Genomic DNA, 26,844 nt, shown 5'->3' with positions numbered 1-26,844 from the left:
GTCCAGTCCATTGCCATGTGTAATGCAGGGTAGCTTAGTTCTATATACACCATCCCAAGAGTGCAAAAACTCAGGAAGTACATTTTCTTAGAAATATAACTTTGTCCTGTGCTTCTCTGAGCACGCTCTTCGTCTGGCCTATAGTATAGGCTATGGATCATTTTATTGAGAACACACTAGGCACACTTGATATTGCACACCCAGCAAAGAATCAGGGATGAGGGGCATCATCGGGCAGACATTGAAATACTATAATAAGCAACTAATTCTCAAACCCTGAGCAATACCACATTTATTGTATTACAAATCACATGACCCTCCCCCGGACTAAATACAACAAATACTAAGCCCTCCCCCTGATTTAAATTGAATAAACATGACCCTCCCTCATTGTCCTCTAGGGAACAATTGTGTACATTTAGACTGCTCCCTAATGTAAATCTCTGTCTCTGTCTGTCTGTCTCATCAAACCCCGAGCAATATGATATTTAATCAATTACAAATTACACAACCCTCCCCTTGACTAAAAAAAATAAAAATACGAAACCCTCCCCCTGAGTGAAATTGAAAAAGCATGACCCTCCCCCATTTTCTTCCAGGTAACAATTGTGTACATTTCCACTGCTTCCTAATGTAAATCTCTCTGTCTCTCTCCAGTCTCCAAATATTGATGGTTTAACACCGAATACACGGTATACTACATCTAAAACACAATCAGTGTATATTTGTAACCGGTTGGGTACACCATTCACCGACGGGGAGCCGCGCGCAAAGCTACGGGTAGATGGCTAGATGCTCACGAACATCATCAGTGGTCGTGTGTGTGAGGCAGAGAGAGTGAGAGACAGACAGACATCAAGTGATAGACATCAAGAGACAATTTGGAATCAATAAAAACAAAAGAAACATTGAGATTCATCAACAAAGACTTTGGCAAACTACGTTCATGTTTTGCATTCTAAGAGCGCGACTCGACCAAGAACCCTTCGTGAACTGCAATTGAACAGTGAGAAGGCACAGATATACACATTGGAACAATAATAACGCTTTGCGAGAAGAAGCTGATCATTGTCGTTGATTGGATTGTGGTCAGTCAATTTGTATCTTAAAGTCAAGATAATAGAAACAGGTAAGATAAATTGGGCATGTTTCTTTTTCGACATAATTCTAAAGGGGCGTGTGCGTTCTTATATCTACAGTGTGTTATTGTCTGCCTAGTTGGAGCTACATTTTTGGAATGTGGTTTCTGGTCAAAACGAGTGCTAGGGGGAAAATGCATTGTTTCTTAGATGTGAGTTTTACTGTGAGTAGGGTGTATTTGCTAATCAATAATATAGGCAACATTCAATTTCCTGAAATATTGATGTGAATCATTTATTAAGAAAACGTAAACTTCTCGCAATGTGTATAGGCCTATGCATGCCTAATATAAATTGCATGATGGATATAAAAAAAATATATATTCACTCATTTTATTTCGCAACAATAACGTCTGTACGAGCATCATATCTTTTTCAAATAGGCCTCAACTATGTGGTGTCGAGAGTTGTTTATGGATTCCATCTATTTTAGTGCCATGAGGGTGTGTCCTTTTCAGTGGCAGTGAATGATGTTAGATTAGCCAAATCGCCCCGTGCAGTGCTGCATAGCAGACACAACACATTCAACAGTTTGTATAATTAGTCCCAGGCTAAATAGATCTAAATGGTATGTAGAACGAATTATTTGAAGCACTTGAATACTCCTCTGTCTTCCACAATACTGGCAAGTCTAGTGGTAAAGCCACAGGTTAAGATCAGAGAAAGTGGCAGACTCGCGGAGCTCGCGCCAGACAGTGTATATGATATGAGCTAGATTTTCTCGGCTATGCACATTCTAAAACATATTAATGCACAGTTAAGCAAACTAAGGCTATGTCGTAATTTAGGTAACACCAGAGACATACTAGACAATATTATAATTTACCAACCAATACAATTATTCGGGAGTTATTGTCCCTCCGTGTCTCCATTTGGCCAGTGACAGACAGCGGTCGGGTGCGCGAAAAAAGCTTATCTGCAAATGATGGATGTGGTACAGAAAGTAGGCTGCAATTATAAAACGGAGGCACTTGTGTTAATCTGGTTGTCATGAGCTGTTGGGTCATTCCACCAAATGAGTACCTTTTGGGTAGTGTAACATAGTATACATTTTTTTTCACCTTATTTTAACGTTCTTTTCTGAATAACACGTTCGATTTAATAAAAATGTTTCAGCATCTCAAGAAGTTAAATTGAAAAATGACTATAGTAAGTGCCTATTAAGTGCCAACAGGATTGACCATATTAGGGTTGACTGTAAAGGGCTTGATGATTTCATCTTAAATAAGCCATAAATCCCCTTGTCACAGGGGGAATGGAAGCTTGTTGTGTGCAACAGGGAGGGGCAGTTGAATGCAAGCTTCACAAAAACGTTCATTTTAGCCGTTCTTTCTGGGTAATCGGGTTAATTTGTTATGATCGACCCGCATACTTTCCCACCACAAAACACCAGAAAATGGCTAAAGGGAGTAGAACCAGATCACCTGCTTTAACCCTATGATTTGACTATTAGATGTTCAATGTTTTTATTTTGAAAAAATATTTTAAAAAGGAATAGTTTCACCATATTAAAACGAGAGTTCAGTTCACGTAGCAGGTTAGATCTTAAAATAAAGGACGAACATTTCATGAGATTGGATGGATCACTAATCACATTAAGTAAATTATAATCTTCAGAAATGACTTTGTCAAAGCAACAAAATAACTAGGGCTTTACAATGATGGGGAAGACTTGGAGAAATTTTAGAGTTAAGTGGGTTAAAATCTCCCTAGAAGTCAGAAGGTGCACCAAGGAACAGATTTCTAGAATTTTCCTTGTGGTCTGTATTAATTAAAGCGCACTTAATATAATAGATTTTTCAAATTAAATATTGGTGCACAATTTCTACTGAAAATATGAAACGACACTCTTTTAGTTGAACGACCATGTTGTATAAAGGTTTATGTTCAGCGTGAACACGCATGAATGAACATTTTGAATCTCATCACTGTGCACTACCTCTTTCTCCTCTCCTCACGTACTAGTGTTTCTTGACGCTACCATTTCCAGCCCACCTCCCTCCCCTGTAGCCCACCTCCCTCCCCTCGGCACACATTCCTCACCGACAGTATTTGGTACTTCTAATAGGAGTCACCTGATGGAAACAGTTGCCATAGCAATACCCCGGCACCGTGACAGGAGGCACGTCCAATGTCTTGTTGTCATGGAGATGTACCATCATCATGATGGCAAAGATGTTAAGGCATGAGTCTTGCTCCAGAAAGGACCTTGATGACCTGTATTTTGTCTTAATTCATGATTTGCTTGTTCTGTTTGAGCAAGTTGTAATAAAGTGATAGATGAGACACACACACACACACACATCTGAGAGCTAATCAGAGGCATTTTCATTATGAAGAGCTACAGGTAACTGCCAAAATGAAGGAAACACTTGAGCAAATGACGGTTCTGGCAGCTCTGTTATGGTGTGGGGTGCTTTTTCCCGGCATGATTTAGGTCCTCTCAACCCCTTAGAAGCGCACGGCAAACATCAATAAACACACATCCATTTTGGGTTACCACTTTCAACCTATGGTGAAACATTTCTATCTTGATGGGGGGTCTCTTCCAGGATGATTTGTAGAATCTATACCAAGGCGCATTGAAGCTGTTCTAGGGGGCCATGGTAGCCCACCACCCTATTTAGGCACTTTATGATGGTGTTTCCTTTATTTCCTCAGTTACATGTATCTTTCATCAGCAGAGAGGCACTCTAAAATCATATTGTCAGTAATAGTGGGGTTTGTCACAGGTAATAGCTGCTGTTTTTGTTCTCAGAGTCAGCGAGACAGCGTGATGGGGTAAATAGATTCTCATTCTGCACTCTCCAAATGCCAATCAACACCTGACCTACCTCCTAAACACCTAGATATGGGAGCTTTTACATGAGCTTGGGTGTCCCAGAGAGATGGAGGTTAGTGTCAAATTGACACTGCAATATCCATAATGGGTAAGATCAAGAGAGAAAACAAGCTCCACCGATCAGATCTCAACACTCCCAGATATCATTTCACATAACCATATCTACACACAGAAAATGTTTTGGTCCTCGTGTAGAATCCTTTTGAGTCCCAGATAGAACCCTTAACCCAGAGGGTTCTACATGTAACCCAAAAGGATTCTATCTGTGACCAGAAAGGGTTCTCCTATAGGGATAGCTGTATAACCCTTTTTGGGTGTTGGTTTGATCATGGCCTAGACACTCGCAAACAAAGGTGTGAGTGTTCAGGTGTGAAAAGATTCACACTCACACAGAGAAGGAAGAAAACCAACGGGTCACAACTCACAACAGCATTTCCACTATGATGTTTATTTCTGTCTTCTCCCATATGCTTAATTCATAATTCATGTCTTGGGCTTGAGTCATAGCTCCGTCCCTGGGTTTGTTGCTTCGACAGAGGGTACCGCTGCTTCTACCTCATTTTCTGCCTGCCCTTCCCCTTCTCCCTCAGACAAAGGGAAGTGCTGGCAGCACCATGGGACGGAAACACGGCACCGACAAACAACGGGGTGACAAACGTGGTTTAAGGAGAGGCATAGAGGCCAGTGCAGCGGGTGGCACTTCTCATTTCTAGCGAGGGAGGTGAACTTGAGGGTCTGTGTCACTAGCACTGGCCTGGCTAGCAGTGCCACTCCCCAACAGCAGCTTTCCCACGGGATTCGGAGAGATACGGCCAACTTGGCAACCTCTGATCTGAGAGGTTGAACTGGTTGCATTGCACTTTTCCACTGCGTGGAATTTCAGACTATTGACATTGTTTTTCTTGCCCACTGGTCCTGGTTGTTAGACGGTAGACAGCCGGTCAATCCTCACTCTGTCAGCTAGGGCTAGGCGATCTATAGAATTCATTCAATGAATTGTAATTCATGTTTTAGCGCAATTCCAAATGCCTGTATCGCAAGAATCACGTAATTAAAAATATATATATATATGTATGAGTTTTTATGTCCGCTTGTTCACATGTTGTCTTTTTGGTCTTATCTCCTTTTCTCCTTCTGTGTTGTGTGCACCTTCCCATGTACACAGGCACTAAGCCCCTCCCCTTGCTACTCACACCAACGAAGATGAGAGATTACTTCTTCCTCTCTGACCAGCAGTTTCAACTCGTTATTTGCATTTGAGGTTTGGTCCAACAGAACCGGTCATATGGACACCAAAACACATTGAGACAATATTTTACTGTAATATAGGAGAAGATAACCTTTCTAATGAGACCCTTTTTATGTCTCAACTCCACAAATTGCGCGCAGAGCAGACTACTGAAATAGGAGTATCAATGAACATTGATACGGGTAAATGTAGCCTAACATGTTGTCCACACTGCTCGGGTTACATGCACAGAGCATTGCAAAATACATTTTCACATGTTAGTCAACTAGCGTCTGCGTAGCCAGGCACTAAAATAGAACTTGGTTCTATTTGTGATGCTTAGCATGCTGCAAGTCCTTCCTCTCCCATCTCCTCATTGGTTTTACCCACGTGGGTGATTGAAACTGAGGTCCACACTCCAGTCCAGTTGGTGGTGGTAATGCACCTTAAAGTTGTTTTCCAACCACCATATACAGTCCAAAGGAGAAGACTGACGGAGGAGAGATTACTAGATTACTCAATTTACTCTTTTATCTGTGGATTAATTGTCGGAGTAGAGGACCTTGTGCATTTCAGGTAAAATAACAACCCAATGTTTATATCCCAGGACAAATGACCTAGCAACAGCAGGCTAGCTAGCTAAATTATCATAAATGTTTAATGCTTTTCAACCTGTCCCCAAATTAATATAGTTGGTTTATATTTTGTTTTGATATTTCCACTTGCGTGTACTGATTGCGTCTCATGTGGATGGACAAAATCAACATGTGCTTGCTGAGGCACGTGTGCGCCCGGTTTAGTCAGCATGTAAGTATAATTTCAAAAGCCCTGAATTCATTCAATTATTGCTGACTATTTGAAATGCAGTGTATTTGACCTTGAATTGTGAAACAATGTTTATTTAGAGAAAACATTTTTAAAAACGAGATATACAGTTGAAGTTGGAAGTTTACATACACTTAGTTTGGAGTCATTAAAACTTGTTTTTCAACCACTCCACAGATTTCTTGTTAACAAACTATAGTTTTGGAAAGTCCGTTAGGACATATACTTTGTGCATGACACAAGTACATTTTCCCAACAACTTATTTCACTGTATCACAATTCCAGTGGGTCAGACGTTTACATGCACTAAATTGACTGTGCCTTTAAACAGCTTAGAATATTCCAGAAAATTATGTCATGGCTTTAGAAGCTTCTGATAGGCTAATTGACATCATTTCAGTCAACCTGTGGATGTATTTCAATGCCTACCTTCAAACTCAGTGCCTCTTTGCTTGACATCATGGGAAAATTAAAAGAAATCAGCCAAGCCAAAAATTGTAGACCTCCACAAGTCTGGTTCATCCTTGGGAGCAATTTCCAAATGCCTGAAGGTACCACATTCATCTGTACAAACAATAGTACGCAAATATAAACACCAAGGGACCACACAGCCGTCATACCACTCAGGAAGGAGACGCGTTCTGTCTCCTAGAGATGAACGTACTTTTGTGTGAAAAGTGCAAATCAATCCCAGAACAACAGCAAAGGATCTTGTGAAGATGCTGGAGGAAACAGGTACAAAAGTATCTATATCCACAGTAAAACAAGTTGACATAACCTGAAAGGCCGCTCAGCAAGAAGCCACTGCTCCAAAAACACCATAAAAAAGGCAGACTATGGTTTGCAACTGCACATGGGGACAAAGATGGTACTTTTTGGAGAAATGTCCGCTGGTCTGATGAAACAAAACGAGAACTGTTTGGCCATAATGACCATCGTTATGTTTGGAGGAAAAAGGGGGAGGCTGGCAAGCCGAAGAATACCATCCCAACCGTGAAGCACGGGGGTGGCAGCATCATGTTTTGGGGGTGCTTTGCTGCAGGAGGGACTGGTGCACTTCACAAAATAGATGGCATCATGAGGAGGAAAATTATGAGGATATATTGAAGCAACATCTCAGACATCAGTCAGGAAGTAAAAGCTTGGTTGCAAATGGGTCTTCCAAATGGACAATGACCCCAAGCATACTTCCAAAGTTGTGGCAAAATGGTTTAAGGACAACAAAGTCAAGGTATTGGAGTGGACATCCCAAAGCCCTGACCTCAATCCCATAGAAAATTTGTGGGCAAAACTGAAAAGGCGTGTGCGAGCAAGGAGGCCTACAAACCTGACTCAGTTACACCAACGCTATCTGGAGGAATTGGCCAAAATTCACCCAACTTATTGTGGGAAGCTTGTGGAAGGCTACCAGAAATGTTTGACCCAAGTTAAACCATTTCAAGGCAATGCTACCAAATACTAATTGAACGTATGTAACCTTCTGACCCACTGGGAATGTGATGAAAAAATAAATAAAAGCTGAAATAAATAATTTTCTCTACTATTAGTCTGACATTTCACATTCTTGAAATAAAGTGGTGATCCTAACTGACCTAAGACATTGCGTTTTTACTAGGATTAAATGTCAGGAATTGTGAAAAACTGAGTTTAAGTTGTTTGTAAACTTCCGACTTCCAACTGTAGAATGTGAATCGGCCATAAAAAATGGAGGTATGATTTTTTTGGCCTTATCACAGAGCCCTACTGTCAGTATAAAGATACTACTCTGAGGTAAACACTACGGAATGGACCTCGTGGGTTGTATTTGCTATCATGCCCCAGCCTCCTCCCTCGCCCAATTCGCTTTCATCCTTTTCCTAGCCCTCCGTTTTCAGCTTGTTAAATGGAAAACGTTAAAGCTTGTACTGTACTCCTCTTTCCTGTGTTTTTTTTATGTCTAATATATAATGCATTCGGAAAGTATTCAGACCCCTTGACATTTTCCACATTTTGTTACATTACAGCCTTACTCTAAAATGGATAAAATAACAACATTCTCATCAATCTACACACAATTCCCCACAATGACAAAGCTAAAATAGTTTTTTTTAAGTTTTGGCAAATCTAAAAAATAATAATGTAAAACCTTATTTACATAAGTATTCCGACCCTTTTCTTTGAGACTCGAAATTGAGCTCAAGTGTATCCTGTTTCCATTGATCATCCTTGAGTTGTTTCTACAACTTGATTGGAGTCTACCTGTGGTTAATTCAATTGATTGGACAGTTCGCAGTGTATCTCATAGCAATAACCAAGCCATGTGTCTAGGCACAGATCTGGGGAAGGGTACCAAAAAAGTTCTGCAGCATTGAAGGTCCCCAAGAACACAGTGGCCTCCATTATTCTTAAATGGAAGAAGTTTGGAACCACCAAGACTCTTCCTAGAGCTGGCCGCCCGGCCAAACTGAGCAATCAGGGGAGAAGGTCCTTAGTCAGGGATGTGACCAAGAACCTGATGGTCACTCTGACAGAGCTCCGGAGTTCCTCTGTGGAGATGGGAGAACCTTCCAGAAGTGTAATCATCTCTGCAGCACTCCACCAATCAGGCCTTTATGATAGAGTGGCCAGACTGAAGCCACTCCTCATTAAAAACCTTTTTGGGCTAGGTGGGACGCTAGCACCCCATCTCGACAACATCCAGTGATTGCAGAGAAATTGCAGAGTGCGAAATTCAAAATACAAAAATCGTAATATTAAACATTCATGAAAATACAAGTGTCATACATCATTTAAAAGCTTAACTTCTTGTTAATCCAGACTTTACGGCGAAAACATACCATGCGATTATCTGAGGACAGCGCCCCGCAAAACAAAAGCATTAAAAACATTTTCCAAACCAGCAGAGGCGTCACAAAAGTCAGAAATAGCGCTAAAATAAATCACTTACCTTTGAAGATCTTCCTCTGTTTGCAATCCCAAGGGTTCCAGCTACACAAAAAGTGGTTGTATTGTTCGATTAAAGTCCTTCTTTATATCCCAAAAAAGTCAGTTTAGTTGGCGCGTTTGATTCAGTAATCCACCCGTTCCACTCGTTCAACATGCATACAAAAGAATCTCAAAAGTTACCAATAAACTTTGTCCCAACAAGTCAAACAATGTTTCTAATCAATCCTCAGGTATCCTAATATGTAAATAAACTATACAATTTAAGACAGAATGTAGTGTGAATGTAGTGTGCTCCCTCATTCACGCGCGCCACAAGACTACAGTTCAAAATGAGAGCCATCTTGAAAATCTACTACTAACTAATTTTTCAAAAAACAAGCCTGAAATCCTTTCTAAAGACTGTTGACATCTAGTGGAAGCCATAGGAGCTGCAATCTGGGAGGATTTCCTTTGAATATCCCATAGACGAGCATTTCAATGGGTGGTGACCTCAACAAACAAAAAAATTCCGGATGGATTCTCCTCTGATTTTCGCCTGCCATATCAGTTCTGTTATACCCACAGACATTATTTTAACAGTTTTAGAAACTTCAGAGTGTTTTCCATCCAATGCTACCAATGTTTTCCATCCAATGCTACCGATATATGCATATCCTAGCTTCTGGGCCTGAGCAACAGGCAGTTTACTTTCGGCACATCAGTCATCTGAACTTCTGAATACTGCCCCCTAGCCTTAAGAAGGCTAAAGACGCTCAGACGGGCTGACAGCTGAGCAATGTAGAAAGAAGTCGCACTAGGTTTATTCTCCGACAACTTTTGTAAATAATCATAAATTTTGCCTAAATTCATACTTTTCATAACCTCAAAAGCCTAATTTTAATTACCCAGTAATAGGGTGTACCTAAATTAGCATTAGCAAACCACACATGGTCACATGGTTTGGAAAATCGACAGAAAAAACTACACATTCCAACAAATCAACCTCAGCTAAAACTGGTGGCTGCACTGGCTCCAATTCAGGCAACTGTGGAAACCACCCGGGGTTCTGTGGAATCTCACACTACCAAACTGGTCGAAGTTGAGTCTGGGCTCTCCAGCCACAGTGACAAACTCACTATGCTGGAAACCAGGCTTGACGATGTGGCCACTGCCAACAAGTCTCTGAAGCTACAAGTGGAAGATTTGATTTCACGTTCAAAACGCCAGAATATCCGCGTGTTTGGACTGCCAGAGGACTTCGAGACAGGATATCCAACCCAGTTCATTGCGGAGCTGTTCAAGGACGTTTTGGATGATGAGGCTTTTCCCAATCTCCCTGAACTTGATAGAGCCCACCGCAGCCTTGCACCGAAAGCTCGCCCAGGTGGCCGACCGCGTCCTATCATAGTGCGGGTGCATCGATACAAAGAAAGGGAGCTTGTCCTTCCATGGGCAAGGGAAAATAGCGACACCACTTTCCAAGGCCACAAGATCAAGTTCTACCAGGATTTCAGTTCTAGCCTGGCAAAGAAATGGTTTCCGCATTCAACGACATCAAGTCCACTCTGTACAAGAAGGGAATCCGATTGGGCTGATTTATCCTGCCCAACTCCGTGTCACCTTTAACGGCGAGATCTATTTTTTTTTAAATCCGGAAGAAGTACTTCTACCGACAGCACATACATTGAATGCCTGAAATACATTGCCTGAATTGGGATGATTTCTCTCCTGCCTGTATTATGTGAGTAACGTTAGTTCTAGTGACCGTGGGGACAATAGGCTACATATATCTATGACCATCTATCGATCCGTTTCTCGTGAAACAATCCTATGCTAAAGCTTGTTGGCTACAGTAGGTATGTTTGAAGCAGCACACAACTCCTTTCTGTTGTTGACAATGACATACTATACCGTCTCACTGCTCTTTCAACTTCCATTTGATCTGGTTTAGTTTCTTAATCAAAGACAATCGCTGGTAAAAGCGCAGCATTTAGGTTTCTTTCATTTTACTAAGGCTTTGAACTTGCTGCTCCACTAATGGCAATCTATAACCTACATTGCAGTTTGGCAGCCTTTAGGTCATTTTGGAGACTTGCTAGTTAGACACAGATCCTGTCCACCAATATTTGTGTATTTACATTTTTCATTGGGATCTGCATCTCCATTTTTTAAAATGTAATTTTTACTCTTTATTTTTATGAACACTCTGAACTACCGTGGTTTACTTTGGCCATGATTGGTGAGGTTGGTTACTGATGGTCCTCAGTTACATTCACTTTATCTTGGACTCCACTACGACATTGGAGTCTAATACCATCACTCCTCTCTTCCAATTGTACTCTTGATTAATTGTTGCACTAGCAGAAGAGTTTAGGCCCACGGTTAATTTGCGTAATTGTACATATCCAAAATTCTAATTGTCCTTTTGTATACTTTTATTGAATTATTCCCTCCTAACAATGTTTAACAATTTACCAAAACAGGGATTGACTCTTTTCATAGCCTACTGGTTCATTTCAAACGTTTCTCATTACTCAGCCCTGTGGCGACACCTAGTGGACTACACTCATTTTATGGTCATTGAAATGCCACCAATCGCTGTTAACATTTTAATAACTGAAGGTAAAGGTTAAAATGTACACTTGCTTATTGACATATTTTATTTTTTAATTTCAATGACGTATGTAACTTCTTTCCTAGGTCGGTTTGACCTCACTGCACATGTCGGCTAATCAACGGATGCTGAGTAAGAGAGAATTCCTGCTGCTCGTCTTATTCATAATGACGAGTTTAGGATTTGTATTTTTTCTTTTTTCTTTGAAGGGTGTTGTACTATCATTTTTATTTTGGTGTATGTTGGGGGTGGTGCTGGGGGTTACGTTGGCATTATCCAAAGATTCTTGTGCTCTGCTTTTTTTTTTGGGGGGGGGGGGGGGGATTTTATACATTTTTTATTCAGATGTTTTGCTCATGCTGCTCCTCTCTCAATCTCTCTTTTTCCTCTTTCTTTTTCATTTGACTTCTCCTCTTATAAGGATTAATGTCTAGTTCAACAACAAGTCATGATTGTACTTTAGGGCTTCCAGACAGACTGGTGACATGGAACATTCGCGATTGTGGGGGGAAAATTAAGTGCTCCAGAGTATTTTCACATCTGAACAGCCTGAATACTGATATCGCATTTATTCAAGAAACACACCTACGTGTTAACGACCATACTAGATTGCGTAAAGCATGGGTTGAACAGGTTTTTCATTCTAATTTTAACGGCAAAGCCAGGGGAACAGCAATAGTGATTCACAAACGGGTACAGTTTTCACCCTCACAGATCAGTTCAGATCTTGGAGGATGTTATACAATAGTTAGTGGCACCCTCTTCCAAACCCCTGTAGTACTTGCGAATGTTTACGCCCCTAACTGGGATGACACTAGATTTATGACATCTCTTTTAGCCTCTCCCTAATCTTGACACCCACCACCTCATCTTCAGCGGGGACCTTAACTGTGTTATTGAACCAAGATTTGACCGGTCTAATCCCAGAACACTTCCTCCTTCCGGAATGGCAAAAGCTCTTTCTAAATTCATGACCCAAATGGGTTGTGTTGATCCATGGCGCTTCCTCCAGCTGGTCACAAAAGACTTCCTCTACTTTTCTCATGTTCATAAAGCCTACTCGCGCATAGACTACTTTTAAAATGTTTTAGAGCTCTTCTCCCCTCAGTTAAAGCTACAGAATATTCTGTGATAGTGATTTTGGACCATTCCCCCCACATTCTTGATTTAGCACTTACTCTGAATGCAAAAAAAACAACAGTTGAATTATAGATTTAACACGGCCCTATTGTCTAAGAAAGAATTCTGTGACTTTATTTCAACCAACTTCTCTTCTTTGGGAGACTTTCAAAGCTGTATTACGGGGAAAGATAATTTCTTACAAAGCTCATTATGTCAAACAAAGAACTGAAACATCAGGAACTGGTGGACTCAATTCGGGCAATAGACCGGCAATATTCAACTTCACCATCCCCTGAATTAACCACAGAGGCTGAAACGTCAAACTCAATTTAATCCGCTTTCCACTGATGAAGCAGAGTTTCTGTTGCAACGAACTTCGTACTACGAATATGGTGACAAGACCAGCCACCTTTTGGCACACCAACTTAAACGCCAGTCAGCATTTCATCTTATCTCTCAGGTATATGACTCCTCCATGATCTTACAAGTGATCTCTCTAATATTAATTCAACTTTCGTGTCATTTTATTCTAACCTCTACAAATCCAACAAATATATCTGCTCTATTCTGCTCCGACGGCTAGCGTACACACCAACTCTCAATATTCAAAATACTTCCCCCTCTCCAGAGGGACCCGTCAAGGGTGCCCTATGTCCCCACTCCTTTTTGCTCTTGCGATAGAACCACTTTCCTTGGCCTTAAAATTATCATCATCATTCACTGGAATCATTCGCTGGTGAAGAACACAAAGTGTCACTGTATACAGATTATCTACTATTATATATCTCTAACCCTGTGAACTCTGTTGATAACATAATGCATATTTTAAACACGTTTGGATAATTTTCAGGTCACAAATTGAACATTCAGAAAAGTTCATGTTTTCCGATCAACCCTGCTGCCAAGCAAATTCCCCTTGGAGCCCTGCCTTTCCGTCTGTCGCCCTCTGGCTTTCCCTATTTGGGTGTGAATATAATACAGTCCCTGGCTACCCTCCATAAAAGTAACTTTGCAAGCCTTTCTTATTAGCTGGCAGAATCCATTAAATCTTAAATCTATTCAAATTCATATTTTACCTAGGTTCTATAGGTTCTATACCTTTTTCAATGTCTTCCGATCTTTCTGCCGAAATCATTTTTTACCAAGTTGGATAGGCTCATCAATCATTTTATCTGGGAACAAATCACCTAGGATACGTTGAGCAATACTTCAAAGAAGGAGACAAGATGGAGGATTGGCACTTCCAAATTTACTGCTTTACTATTGGGCAGCCGTTATTCAAAAGATCGTGGTCTAGTGTCATGCTCCAGCTTCCAACTGGTGCTCAATAGAGGTGAAATCCTGCCAATCATCCTCCCTTTCTGCCCCACTGTCCTTGTGTCCTTCAGAGTATACGGGAAACCCCATTGTGCGCTCTACTTTGAAGCTCTGTGGACAATTTCGTCAACATTTTAGACTTTCTGCCTCTTCTCTTCTAGCCCTATCAGTATCGACCACCTATTTGTACCCTCCAAACTCCACCAGGGTTTTGTTTTGTGGCATGAGATATGTTTGGTTTGTTTCAAAGATGTATTTTTAGATGGGAAGTTTGTCAGCTTTAATGATCTCGTAGCTAAATCTATTCTAGCTCATTCTAATCTTTTGTGCTTTTTTTTGAGCCCGTAACTTTGTTCACTCTCATTTTCCCACCTTTCCTCAACTACTTCCCAAGACTTTGCTAGAGGAGATTTTGTCCCTCCTGTGGAATCGCAAGTCTGATTTCTAGATTATATGACATTATGCTGACCTCTAAACCCTCTCCAATAAACAAAATCAAGACAGACTGGGGTAGTGAACTTGACCTTGCAGATGACTGGTGGGAGGAGGACCTTCGGGTTAACTGCACATCCTCGTGTGCTCGGTTAAGTTTAATTCAGTTCAAAGTCTTGCAGAGAATTCACTACACCAAAGAAAAACTTTGTCAATTAATTCCTCCCAGACACGAATGACACGTGATAGATGTTCATTCACTCTGGCAGACCACACCCATGTGTGTTATTTGTGTTCTAAGCTGTCTGAGTATTGGTCATCCTTTTTTAATACTAAATACTAAAATTCTAGATATTGACCTGCAGCCTTGTCCTCTAATAGCTATATTTGGAGTTCCATCTTTGTTGCATAGTCTCATTAAAAGTGAAGATGACGTTGTAGCGTTTGCCTCCCTCATAGCCCGTCAGCAGATCTTACTTAACCTCTAGCACTTAGCCATCCCGGATCCGGGATCGTGAATACAGACTCAAGCTCATTACCATAACGCAACGTTAACTATTCATGAAAATCGCAAATGAAATGAAATAAATATGCCATCTCTCAAGCTTAGCCTTTTGTAAACAACACTGTCATCTCAGATTGTCAAAATATGCTTCTCAACCATAGGAAAACAATCATTTGTGTAACAGTAGCTAGCTAGCGTAGCATTTAGCGTTAGCATTAGCCTTAGCATCCAGCGGGCAACATTTCAACAAAAAACAAGAAAAGCCTTCAAATAAAATAATTTACCTTTGAAGAACTTCGGATGTTTTCAATGAGGAGACTCTGTTAGATAGCAAATGCTCAGTTTTTCCAAAAAGATTCTTTGTGTATTAGAAATAGCTCCGTTTTGTACATCACATTTGGCTACCAAAAAAACCCGAAAATTCAGTCCTCAAAACGCGAACTTTTTTCCAAATTAACTCCATAATATCGACTGAAAACATGGCAAACGTAGTTTAGAATCAATCCTCAAGGTGTTTTTCACATATCTCTTCGATGATATATCGTTCGTGGAAGCCTGGTTTCTCCTCTCTATCAAATGGAAAAATACTTGCACCTGGCGCAACGCACCAATTTCGACGCAGGACACCAGGCGGACACTTGGAAAATGTAGTCTCTTATGGTCAATCTTCCAATGATATGCCTACAAATACGTCACAATGCTGCCGACATCTTGGGGGAACGGCAGAAGGTCTAAGCTTATTCCTGTCGCATTCACAGCCATATAATGAGACATTAGAAAACAGAGCTTCAGAAATTCTGCTCATTTTCTGTTTGACGTTTCATCTTGGTTTCGCCTGTAGAATGAGTTCTGGGGCACTCACAGCCAATATCTTTGCAGATTCTGAAACTTCGGAGTGTTTTCTTTCCAAAACTGTCAATAATATGCATAGTCGAGCATCTTTTCGTGACAAAATATTGCGCTTAAAACGGGAACGTTTTTTATCCAATAATGAAGTAGCGCCCCCATAGACTCAACTGGTTTAACTGGATATCCTTCAAACCTCCCACTGCATCATCATGTTTGAAAGATCTAATGTCTTTTCTACACTTAGAAAACATGTAATACACTCTGAGAGGATGTACTGGTAACTTTTTCTTGAGATGGCAGCCTTTAATTTCCTTTTTTGAACAGTTGCCTTCTATTGATCAGGAGTAAGAATTTTGGCCAACGGGATACGGGAGGGTGTGGGAAGGAAAGGATAGTATGTTGTGATATTTTATATTTTTGTGTATGTGTACTTGTGTGCATATTTGCGTTTTATTTTTTGTGTGTATGCCGCTTTTGTTGTTAAAGGGAGGGTGGTTCAATAAGTATAGGGGTAAAAGGATATATCTGTTCAATTTGTATTTTGTATTTCTTTATATGTCCTATAAAATATTTTTAAATAAAACACACAAAAAAGACTCTCAGACCATGAGAAACAAGATTCTCTGGTCTGATGAAACCAAGATTGAACTCTTTGGCCTGAATGCCAACCGTCACGTCTGGAGGAAACCTGTCACCATCCCTACGGTGAAGCATGGTGGTGGCAGCATCATGCTGTGGGGATGTTTTTCAGCGACAGGGACTGGGATCAAGGCAAAGATGAAAAGAGCAAAGAGAGATCCTTGATGAAAACCTCCTCCAGAGCGCTCAAGACCTCAGACTGGGGGTGAAGGTTCACCTTCCAACAGGACAATTATTATTCTTTTTTAAAATTAGGCAAAGACCCTAGGCACACAGCCAAGACAACGCAGGAGTGGCTTTGGGACAAGTCTCTGAATGTCCTTGAGTGGCCCAGCAGGAGCCCGGTCTTGAACCAGATCGAACATCTTTGGAGAGACCTGAAAAAAGCTGTGTAGCGATGCTTCCCATGCAACCTGACAGAGCTTGAGAGGATCTGCAGAAAATAATGGGAGTAACTCCCCAAATACAGGTGTGCCAAGCTTGTAGCATCATACCCAAGAAGGCTTGAGGCTGTAATCGCTGCCAAAGGTGCTTCAACAAAGTACTGAGTAAAGGGTTTGAATAGTTATGTAAATGTTATTTCAGTTTTTTTAATATTTATTAACCTCTCTGGGATACACTTCTCGTTAATCCAACCACAGTGTCCGATTTCAAAAAGGCTTTTCGGCGAAAGTAGAACATATCATTATGTTAGGTCAGCAACTAGTCAAAGAAAGCATTCAGCCATTTTCCAACCAAAGAGAGGTGTCATAAAAAGCAGAAATATAGATCAAATTAATCACTAACCTTTGACGATCTTCATCAGATGACACCTCCAGGACTCAATGTTACACAATACATGTTTTGTTCGATCAAGTTCATATTTATATCCAAAAACCTCAGGTTACATTGGCGCCATGTTCAGAAATGCCTCCAAAACATCCAGAGAAATTGCAGAGCCACATCAAATAACAGAAATACTCATCATAAACTTTGATGAAAGATACATGTTTTACATAGAATTAAAGATAAACTTGTTCTTAATGCAACCGCTGTGTCAGATTTGAAAAATGCTTTACGTCAAAAGCACAATATTCAATAATCTGAGAACAGCATTCAGCCACAAAAGCAAGCCATACAGTTACCCGCCAAGTTGTGGAGTCAACAAAAGTCATAAATAGCATTATAAATCTTCACTTACCTTCGCTGATCTTCGTCGGAATGCACTCCCAGGACTCCCACTTCCACAAGAAAAGTTTGTTTCGTTTGATTACGTCCATATTTATGTCCAAATACCTCCGTTTTGTTCGCGTGTTTAGTTCACTATTCCAAAGGCACAATGCGCGAGCACAAAATCCACACGAAAAGTCAAACGAGTTCCATTACAGTTTGTAGAAACATGTCAAACGATGTTTACAATCAATCCTTAGGGTCTTTTTATAATAAATCTTCAATAATATTCCAAACCGACAATAGCGTATTCATTACAGAGGAAAAAGAAGGAACGGCGCGCCCGCGTGACCGCGCAGTAAACAACTGATTGGCCACAGCCTGTCCACTTGTTGAAACAGCTCTTATTCGATCCCCTTCTACAATAGAAGCCTCAAACAACTTTCTAAAGACTGTTGACATCTGCTGGAAGCCTTGGGAAGTGCAATCTGGCCCCAAAAACACAGCATATTGGATAGGCAATCACTTAAAAGAAACTACAAACCTCAGATTTCCCACTTCCTGGTTGGATTTGTCTCAGGTTTTTGCCTGCCATATGAGTTCTGTTATACTCACAGACATCATTCAAACAGTTTTAGAAACTTCAGAGTGTTTTCTATCCAATACTACTAATAATATGCATATATTAGCATCTGGGACAGAGTAGCAGGCAGTTTACTCTGGGCACCTTATTCATCCAAGCTACTCAATACTGCCCCCCTGTCACCAAGAAGTTTTAATTTGCAAAGAAAATGTCAACCTGTTTTGATTTGTCATTTTGGGGTATTGTGTGTAGATTGAAAAAAAAAAAAAACTAAATTCATAAATTTTATAATAAGGCCATAACAAAACGTGAAAAAAAGTCAAAGGGGTCTGAATACTTTGTGAATGCACTGTAGTGTAGACTAGTAGAGGTCATCCAAGGTGTCACTTACCGTCGCTGTGTTAATGAGCTATCAGTACCATCAACAAGGTAGTATGTGTAAGAGTTCTAAGTGGGCTCCTCTTCCTCTCTCTCTCTCTTTATATCTGTACACCTCCATCTATCCATCCATCCCTCTATAACTCTCTCTCTATATATATACCAGATGGGTAAAAAGGACAGGATATGATGATTGAATAAGGAAGAGGATAAGAATGCTGTATTGAACAACGATGGGATGTAACGTTCACAGCCAAAAGTCACAGAGCGGAGCTTCAACGGTGTCAGGATCGTCTTTATTGAGGTTGCAGCAGCTGTTAAGACTCAATCGCCACGCAGATTAACCCTTTCCTCTCTCTCAGAAGACTCTCTGGCCACATCTGTAGATGTCTATTAGCCTTCACAACACATCGTCATCCACCACTGTAGACGTCCTCCCTGCCTGTGTATCTCCTGCTAATTAATAGCCCAGGGCTATAGGGTCGGGATGGGCGGTGACTGACTGAATGAGAGGATCGTGAGTACAACACTGTCCTATTTATTGCAGCTGGGGAGGGTGGTGGGAGTAGACGCAACATCACAGAGCCAGACTTAACAACCCACTTATGTCTGCTCCATAGTGACTGGCGGTTGAGTGCTATTGTCCCAGTCATAACCCAGAACCTGTCTGGATATAGACAAAAGCAGGCATATAAAGCAGACATACTGTTACCGGGTAGAATAGTGATAACATGCAACCAGGTAAAACATGCAGCCAGTTTACAGACAAAAATGCATCCACATAATTGTGTACAGAGACTTTCTGTGCTAGACTGAGAGGTCCGTTTGGCTTTTACATGCAATGTTCTTAATGCCATGAATGACATGTAAAATGTGTAGCTCTGTGAATATTTGCCTGGATTCAACATGACAACATAATGTGTGCTGTGAGGCCACTCTCCCAGTTCAATTAGGCCATTTGTTGCTCAATTACTATCAGGTGCCCTATCATCGAGCAAATTACCTGCCTCCTGAACATGATTCATCCTAAGAAACTTCAATGTGTGGCCATGAGGCTGGGCTCGCCACCTAGAGCTGTTTCAAGGGCAAGGTCACACCTCTTATCCTTAAGGATCGGTCCCTTTTTTTTCAATTTTCTCCTAAAATGACATATTGACAAATCTAACTGCTTGTAGCTCAGGACCTGAAGCAAGGAAATGCATATCCTTGATACCATTTGAAAGGAAACACTTTGAAGTTTGTGGAAATGTGAAATGAATGTAGGAGAATATAACACATTAGATCTGGTAAAAGATAACAACACAAAGAAAAGAAACATGCATTTTCTTTTCATCGTCTTTGAAATGCAAGAGAAAGGCCATAATGTACTATTCCAGGTTAGGCACAATTTAGATTTTGGCCATTAGATGGAAGCAATGCATGTGCCAAGTTTTAGACTGATCCAATGAACCATTGCATTTTCGTTCAAAATGATGTATCAAGACTGCCCAAATTTGCCTAATTGGTTTATTAATACATTATCAAGTTCATAACTGTGCACTCTCCTCAAACAATAACATGGTATTCTTTCACAGCACACAAACAGCATCTGGACTGTGGTGCTAAGCGACTATGCTAATGACTTAGGTCCTGTCTAGCCAAATGTATTCTCTCCCCCACAATCTGCATTTTGGTATCAGTAAAGGATTTGCTCCATGGGAAGTGGGGCACATAACTTGGAGGAGATAGATGGATAGAGAGACTCAATCTGGGAGAGGAGAGGAGAAGCAATGGAGGGATTGTTGTCATCTCTTTTGCCTCGAGGGCAAATGTATTTCCATGAAAAGCCTGAATCCAAGTAATCTACTTTAGTATTGTAACCTGTCTTTTGTCTGTAATTATCTCATCTTCAACCCATTACTCTAATTTATCTGGCAGCTTGGCAACTTTTACATCTAGTTTCTATTCCCATCAAGATGTCTGTGTAGTACTGCTTTGAGTATGTAACTGAAAATGAGACACTTGATTGGTATTGATCCATTCATTTTTTTATCACTCTTTCTGCAGGTATCACAGCTGCCTGATTAATGTCATTATCTATCTACCAGTGGATGTTTCACGCCAATATAAATAAAACATTCCTCTGCAGAGCACCCATTTGGAGTAATTTCTAATCTTACCTACTGTATTTGTCTGTGTGAACATGTGTGTCTTGGTGTGTATGTGTGTGGCATGTTACCCACTAACACGTCTCTCTCTCTCTTTCTGCAGTTACCATGGAAACTATTATGTTCTTCCTCTTTTCACTCCTGGTGTATGTGGCTGGTAAGTGCCCCCTCCTCCCCTCAGCCACTACCAACACCACTAACACCAGCACGACGACCACACTATCCACAGGGAGGCAGGAGACACAGGGGAGGGCCGTGGCATGACATGGCAGGCATGGGGTTTTGACTGAGCATTAGTGGATTGACTTATTCTGGAGCCTGAGGCTTCCTTCCTTTGCATGCATAGTACAGTGTGTGTGTGTTATGTATATCCCAAGTATAATGTAATATACTGTATATCACAAGTATATTTAGGCCATGACACACATACAGGAACTGTTTAACTCTGCTGCAGATCATAGGTTCTATACATCAGTTGAGAGAGCAACTGAGCCATCCATGTTATGTATTCTTCTATAGAAGACTGGTGTTATCCATACTGTTTGCCTCTCACTCTTTCTCGTCTGTCAATCAGACTAACCTTCCACATTCTATCGCTTTGGTATTTTCCCACCTCTCTTCAGTTCACATTCTGTTCTGGTTTCTCTTTCTCTCTCCCTTTCTTCTTTTGTCTCCAGATTAAACATCTCTCCTTTTCCCTCTTCCCTTTCTCCATCTCCAGATGTACATGTTTCTCTATCAATCTCCCTCCCACTATAATTCAGTGTTTTTCATACACACACACTCCCCATGCTGTGTGACTCCCTGTCTGTTGATATGAATACACATGCTGAGTAGAGTGCACACACACACACACACACACACAGTCTTGTACAACTAACCTTCTGGCGACACACAATTCAGTCCCATTCAAAATTGTCCCTAAACCTAACCCTAGCCTGTAGTCTTACCCTTACCCTAACCTTAACCCAAAAGCCTAACCTTAACTCTAACCCTAACCCTAAGCTCCTAACACTTAATGTAATTCTAACCCTAACACTAATTCCAACCTTAACCCTAAACCCCCTAGAAATAGCATTTGACCTTGTGGGGACTAACAAAACATCCCCAGTTGGTCAAATGTTGTTTCTCTTGGTCCCCACAAGAATAGTTAAACACGTCCACACACACACACACACAATGGGGGAGTGGAGCAGAAAGAAGGTCTGGGGTTTGTGCAATGGGCCGAACAGTGTTTGCTGATGGGAATTTAGGAAATTAATTGACACAGTGAGTGAGGGTTGGAAGAATAGAGTAGGGGAGGAGGAGGACGGGAGATAACTGAGGCGATCCATTCAACTAATAATCCACAAGGCCAGTGCCATTGCACAACTGGATGTGAATACTGCAGCCTGTCAAGAGCCCTATCCAAGCTCTGATGTGACATACTGTCGTTCAAATATGAGCCAATAAGAATTCTGAATTACAGTGCATTCGGAAAGTATTCAGACCCCTTGACTTCTAACGCTACAGCCTTATTCGAAAATGCATTCAATTGTTTTGTTTTTCTCAACAATCTACACACACTACCGCAAATGTATTAAAAATTACAAACTGAAATATTACATTTACATAAGTATTCAGACCCTTTACTCAGTACTTGAAGCACCTTTGGCAGCGATTACAGCTTTGGCAGCCTCGAGATATTCAGAGACTTGTCATTGTCTTGTTGGAAGGTGAACCTTCACCCCAGTCTGAGGTCCTGAGTGCTCTGGAGCAGGTTGTCATCAAGGATCTTGCTGTACTTTGATCTGTTCATCTTTCCCTTGATCCCGACTAGTCTCCCAGTCCTTGCCGCTGAAAAACATCCCCACAGCATGATGCTGCCACCACAATGCTTCACCGTAGGGTGGGTGCCAGGTTTCTTCAGACATGACGCTTGGCATTCAGGCCAAAGAGTTCAATCTTGGTGTCATCAGACCAGAGAATCTTTTTTCTCATGGTCTGAGAGTCCTTTAGGTGCCTTTTGGTAAACTCCAAGCGGGCTGTCATGTGCCTTTTGATTGGTAGAGTGTTTCAGAGATGGTTGTCCTTCTGGAAGGTTCTCCCATCTCCACAAACTCTGGAGCTCTGTCAGAGTGACCATCGGGTTCTTGGTCAGCTCCCTGACCAAGGCCCTTTCCTCGATTGCTCAGTTTGGCCGGGCGGCCAACTCTAGGAAGAGTCTTGGTGGTTCCAAACTTATTCCTTTTAAGAATGATGGATGCCACTGTGTTCTTGAGGACCTTCAATGCTGCAAAATGTTTTTGGTACCCTTCTCCAGATCTGTGCATCAAAACAATCCTGTCTCGGAGCTCTACGGACAATTCCTTCAACCTCATATCTTGGTTTTTGCTCTGACAACTGTGGGACCATTCGAAACACATCCAATCAATTGAGTTTACCACAGGTAGACTCCAATTAAGTTGTAGAAACATCTCAAGGATGATCAATGGAAACATAATGCACCAGAGCTCAATTTTGAATTTCATAGCAAAAGGTCTGAATCCTTCTGTAAACAAGGTATCTTTTTTTCTGAAAACCGGTTTTTGCTGTCATTATGGGGTATTGTGTGTAGATTGAGGGAAACATTTATGTAATCCATTTTAGAATAAGGCTGTAATGTAACAAAATGTGGAAAAAGTCAAGGAGTCTGAATACTTTCCAAATGCACTGTATGTTCTAAGTGTTGGGTTCTAATTATTAGAGTAAGACCTTGACGGACACGGTGAACGCTTCAACCAAGTTTATTCTTCCCAAAGGATCGAACAGCTGAATCGACGAACACATATTCACACAAGCACTGATTTAACCCTTCTCCTATGCTGTTTCCTCCACATCTGAACAGCCAATGCATCTCTGTTGCTAGAAAGAACCTTAGTGATATCTGTTGTTCCCCACTTCATCTAACCTGACCTCTAACCCAAAGTGCTCACTCTTCCCCAACTAAAGGCTGTCATGGTTATTGGTACCAGACGGTGTCTCTTCTCCTCCCAGAGGATCCCTTCCATATGATCCCTGATGGCTAACAATAATGTATCCTGACATAATCTCCCTCAGTGACATTAATAAGTATTATTCTCTCTCTCTCTCTCTCTGTCTGTCTCTGTCTGTCTCTGTCTCTCTGTCTCTCTCTGTGTCTCTGTCTCTCTCTCTGTCTCCCTCTCTCTGTCTCTCTGTCTCTCTCTGTCCCTCTCTCTCTCTGTCTCCCTCTCTCTGTCTCTCTTTCTCTCTCGCTCTGTCTCTCTCTCTCTGTCTCTCTTTCTCTCGCTCTCTCTGCCTCTCTCTGTCTCTCTCGCTCTCTCTGTCTCTCTCTCAGCAGTAGCAGACCCAAGTGCAGAGGGTGAGTAACCTGTGTGTACAATGTGTTTAGCCATGTTAACCCCAGCCCCGTTATACTTTTTGGTATGTACAGCATTGAAAACTGCTATGATTGTTAGATGTGCGATATGGCTAGTATCTCATTGCCTTGCCTTTTCCTGTGCCTGTATTTTCAGATGGTAAAAAGGAGAAGAAAGAGGTGGACCCATTTGTCTATGGTAAGTAGACCACTGTTAGTGCATCTTGATGCTCTTCCCCATCAACTGACAGTGTTACGATAGCCAAGAGAGTTTCTTAAGTAGACGTCTGTGTCTCTGTGTAGACTATCATAGCCTGCGGATCTGTGGACTGGTCTTTGGCGTGGTACTCTTCGCGCTGGGCATCCTCCTCATCCTCAGTAAGTCTTCATACTTCAGTAAGTCTACCTACGCAGCACATGTACTTTATGGGCCTTCGATTGTTGATTTTAAGATCGGGTTGATGATTTGTTGTCGGTTCTAGGCCGAAAATGTCGCTGCAGTTCCAATCAGGAGAAGAAGCCCAAGTAAGTCAGCATTTGTGCCTGATTGGTCGATTACATTTCTGCTCTGTTGTTATGGGGCTGTGTTCTCCGTCTCTGGTCACCATGACAACCAACATCTGTCCCCTTGGTTCTGTTGCAGGGCCCCTGGAGACGAAGAGGCTACGGCAGAGACCCTGATCGTGTCCAAGGGTGAGAGAACTGTCACTCCCCACTCACCCCTCACACACACCCCCTTCGAACACCCTTGACACCAGTCCATGGTCGAGGTCAACCTTTGGGAATGATTTTTCGTAGTTGATGCCTAGGTTCCCCCACATGTTACGGCCACTGTTTGAAATGACTACCCCAGCCTCACTGGCTTTTCATGAAGTCATGTGAGTTTCCTTGATTCCTCCTCTTCTATCCAATCACAGCTAAGGAGCCAGAGCCAGAGCCAGAGCCTGAAGCTAAGGCTGAGAACTGAGTCAGCCCAACCAGACTGACCCCCACCTGACCGAATCAACCACATCTGCCACTGAACCACTACCTAACGACCAACACAACAACCATGACGATGATGACGACGGCAACAAAAGGTGATGATGCTGGGCAAAAATAATGATGATGAACGAAGATGATAATGAAGAATGAAGATGATGCAAAAGGAATACTGTGCTCTGTTGTTATGGGGCTGTGGGGCTGGGTAGAGGATAGGAGTGTGTAGACGGGGGTGGGGGGGATAATGCAGATGTAAATAGACCTCTAACCTATTGTTCCGTGCTCTGTGCCCGTGTATGTGTCTCAGTGATCTCGTGTGTACCTGTGCCTTTCTGCGACACTCTGTCTCCAGTTTGTTGTCTTAGCCAGTGACACCTTTTTACAGATCGTCTTTACCCCAGTTCTTAATAAGTAAGAGATTTGTCAAGAAATGTTCTTCTTGTTTGTGTTTAGCTTAAATTCTGTGTTTCTATCGTCTTTAGATTCTAGAGGTTACTGTTTGCTATATTTTTGTTGTTGCTGTTATCACCATCACTCTTGTAACACTTGTCCTCAATGCTGTTTTTCACGTAGTAGATTCTATACTATGTATACATGCATACATATTAGTATAAATAGTCTATACACAGTTATAGCTATATATATTGAAATATATGTGTGCCTGTGTGGGTACATGAGTTTGGGTGGTGTGTGTGTATGTGTATGTGTGTGTGTGTCTGAGAGGTTGTGTGTTTTTGACTGTGTTGCGCCTTACACACGAGAATCCAACTGCCACAGTTTGCTGACCAAGCACAAGAATGCATCAGAGTTAACTAGGAGCTCACCAACAGTACTTACTGTAGTAAAGTGAGCTCCTACATCAGCTGTATCACTGCCTTGTCCTAGAAGAAAAAAAACGTCCAATCTAGTCTCCTCCTCTGCCATTGGCTGAGCCGGGGCGATACCGCCCTCAGAGGCAGGCTAGGATTGGCCGGTTCCCACACCAGTGCCGCAAATCTGTGTCCTCTATCGTTTATTTGAGAAGCAACAGTAGCTGATTGCAAAATCAGTCTCTCAACCAATGGCGTTTCGCTGTTTTGTATTGGATGATTGGTTATGCATTTAGTTAATGAGAGCGCGGGCCTGTGTGTGAGTGATCGAGAGTGTGTGTCGATGCTAAGTGTGCCAGAGTCATAGTTTTAGACGCCAAATTAGGTGGAAGAAAACAAAAGGAAAATATAATTTGCTCTGTATCAGATGTCAGGTAAAGCTTGTTACGCAGTACGATATATGGAGTCTCATGCGGAGTATCATTGTTACAACAACAAACAAAAAAAGACACACTGTCACGACAATAAGTAACTAACTCTGTTCGTTCTGTGCATGAGGTTGTATTGTAATAGCTGCATTTTGTGCTTGTAGCATAGAAATAAAGTGTCTCTCACCAATGACCTTCACTTATTTGTTCATTTATGCAGTTTTAATTGTAACGTTATGTTGTGGTTTACTTGTTTGGTTGACTTATATGGAGAAAAATAGCCACCAACCACTGCTCACCTGTGATTCTGGTCATAATTGTGGTAAGCTACAAAGTCACACGACCAAGAACTACAACACAATGGCAATGCAATGAACCTGCCAATTCCCGAACTCAAAGTCACTCAAGGTTGTGTGAGTGCTACTTCAAAGGTAAGGTACAAAATGGCGTGCATTTCCTGCTAGGTTAATCACAGTAATGTGAACACTGCGCCTCAAATGATTCCAAAGGTTACCATCTCACACTATTTATCGGGTCTGAAGGCCAAGTTTTATAGGCCTGTAAACATGTAAATGACTGGCTGATTGGGGGCAGG

General features: G+C 41.5%; 1 protein-coding gene across 4 annotated transcripts; it reads left to right on the top strand.

Moving 5' to 3' along the window:
• Positions 1-544: 544 nt before the first annotated feature.
• Positions 545-26,448, top strand: fxyd6 (FXYD domain containing ion transport regulator 6). 4 transcript variants are annotated; one of them, XM_021587443.2, is made up of 8 exons: positions 545-1,129; positions 20,777-20,830; positions 24,014-24,034; positions 24,189-24,230; positions 24,335-24,409; positions 24,514-24,556; positions 24,675-24,724; positions 24,949-26,448. In XM_021587443.2, exons 2-8 carry the CDS (start codon positions 20,782-20,784, stop codon positions 24,996-24,998), a joined length of 330 nt encoding a protein of 109 aa, XP_021443118.1. In that variant the 5' UTR covers positions 545-1,129; positions 20,777-20,781; the 3' UTR covers positions 24,999-26,448. The 4 variants fall into 4 exon arrangements, with proteins under 4 accessions (XP_021443118.1, XP_021443115.1, XP_021443117.1 ...); XM_021587440.2 differs by having other exon boundaries at positions 24,335-24,427; XM_021587442.2 differs by having other exon boundaries at positions 24,011-24,034.
• The last annotated feature ends 396 nt before the right edge of the window (positions 26,449-26,844 follow it).

Source organism: Oncorhynchus mykiss, chromosome 27 (assembly GCF_013265735.2).
Source record: "Oncorhynchus mykiss isolate Arlee chromosome 27, USDA_OmykA_1.1, whole genome shotgun sequence".
Taxonomy (NCBI): domain Eukaryota; kingdom Metazoa; phylum Chordata; class Actinopteri; order Salmoniformes; family Salmonidae; genus Oncorhynchus; species Oncorhynchus mykiss.
Note: the sequence above shows the minus strand (reverse complement) of the source record. Positions and strands in the feature narration are given on the sequence as shown.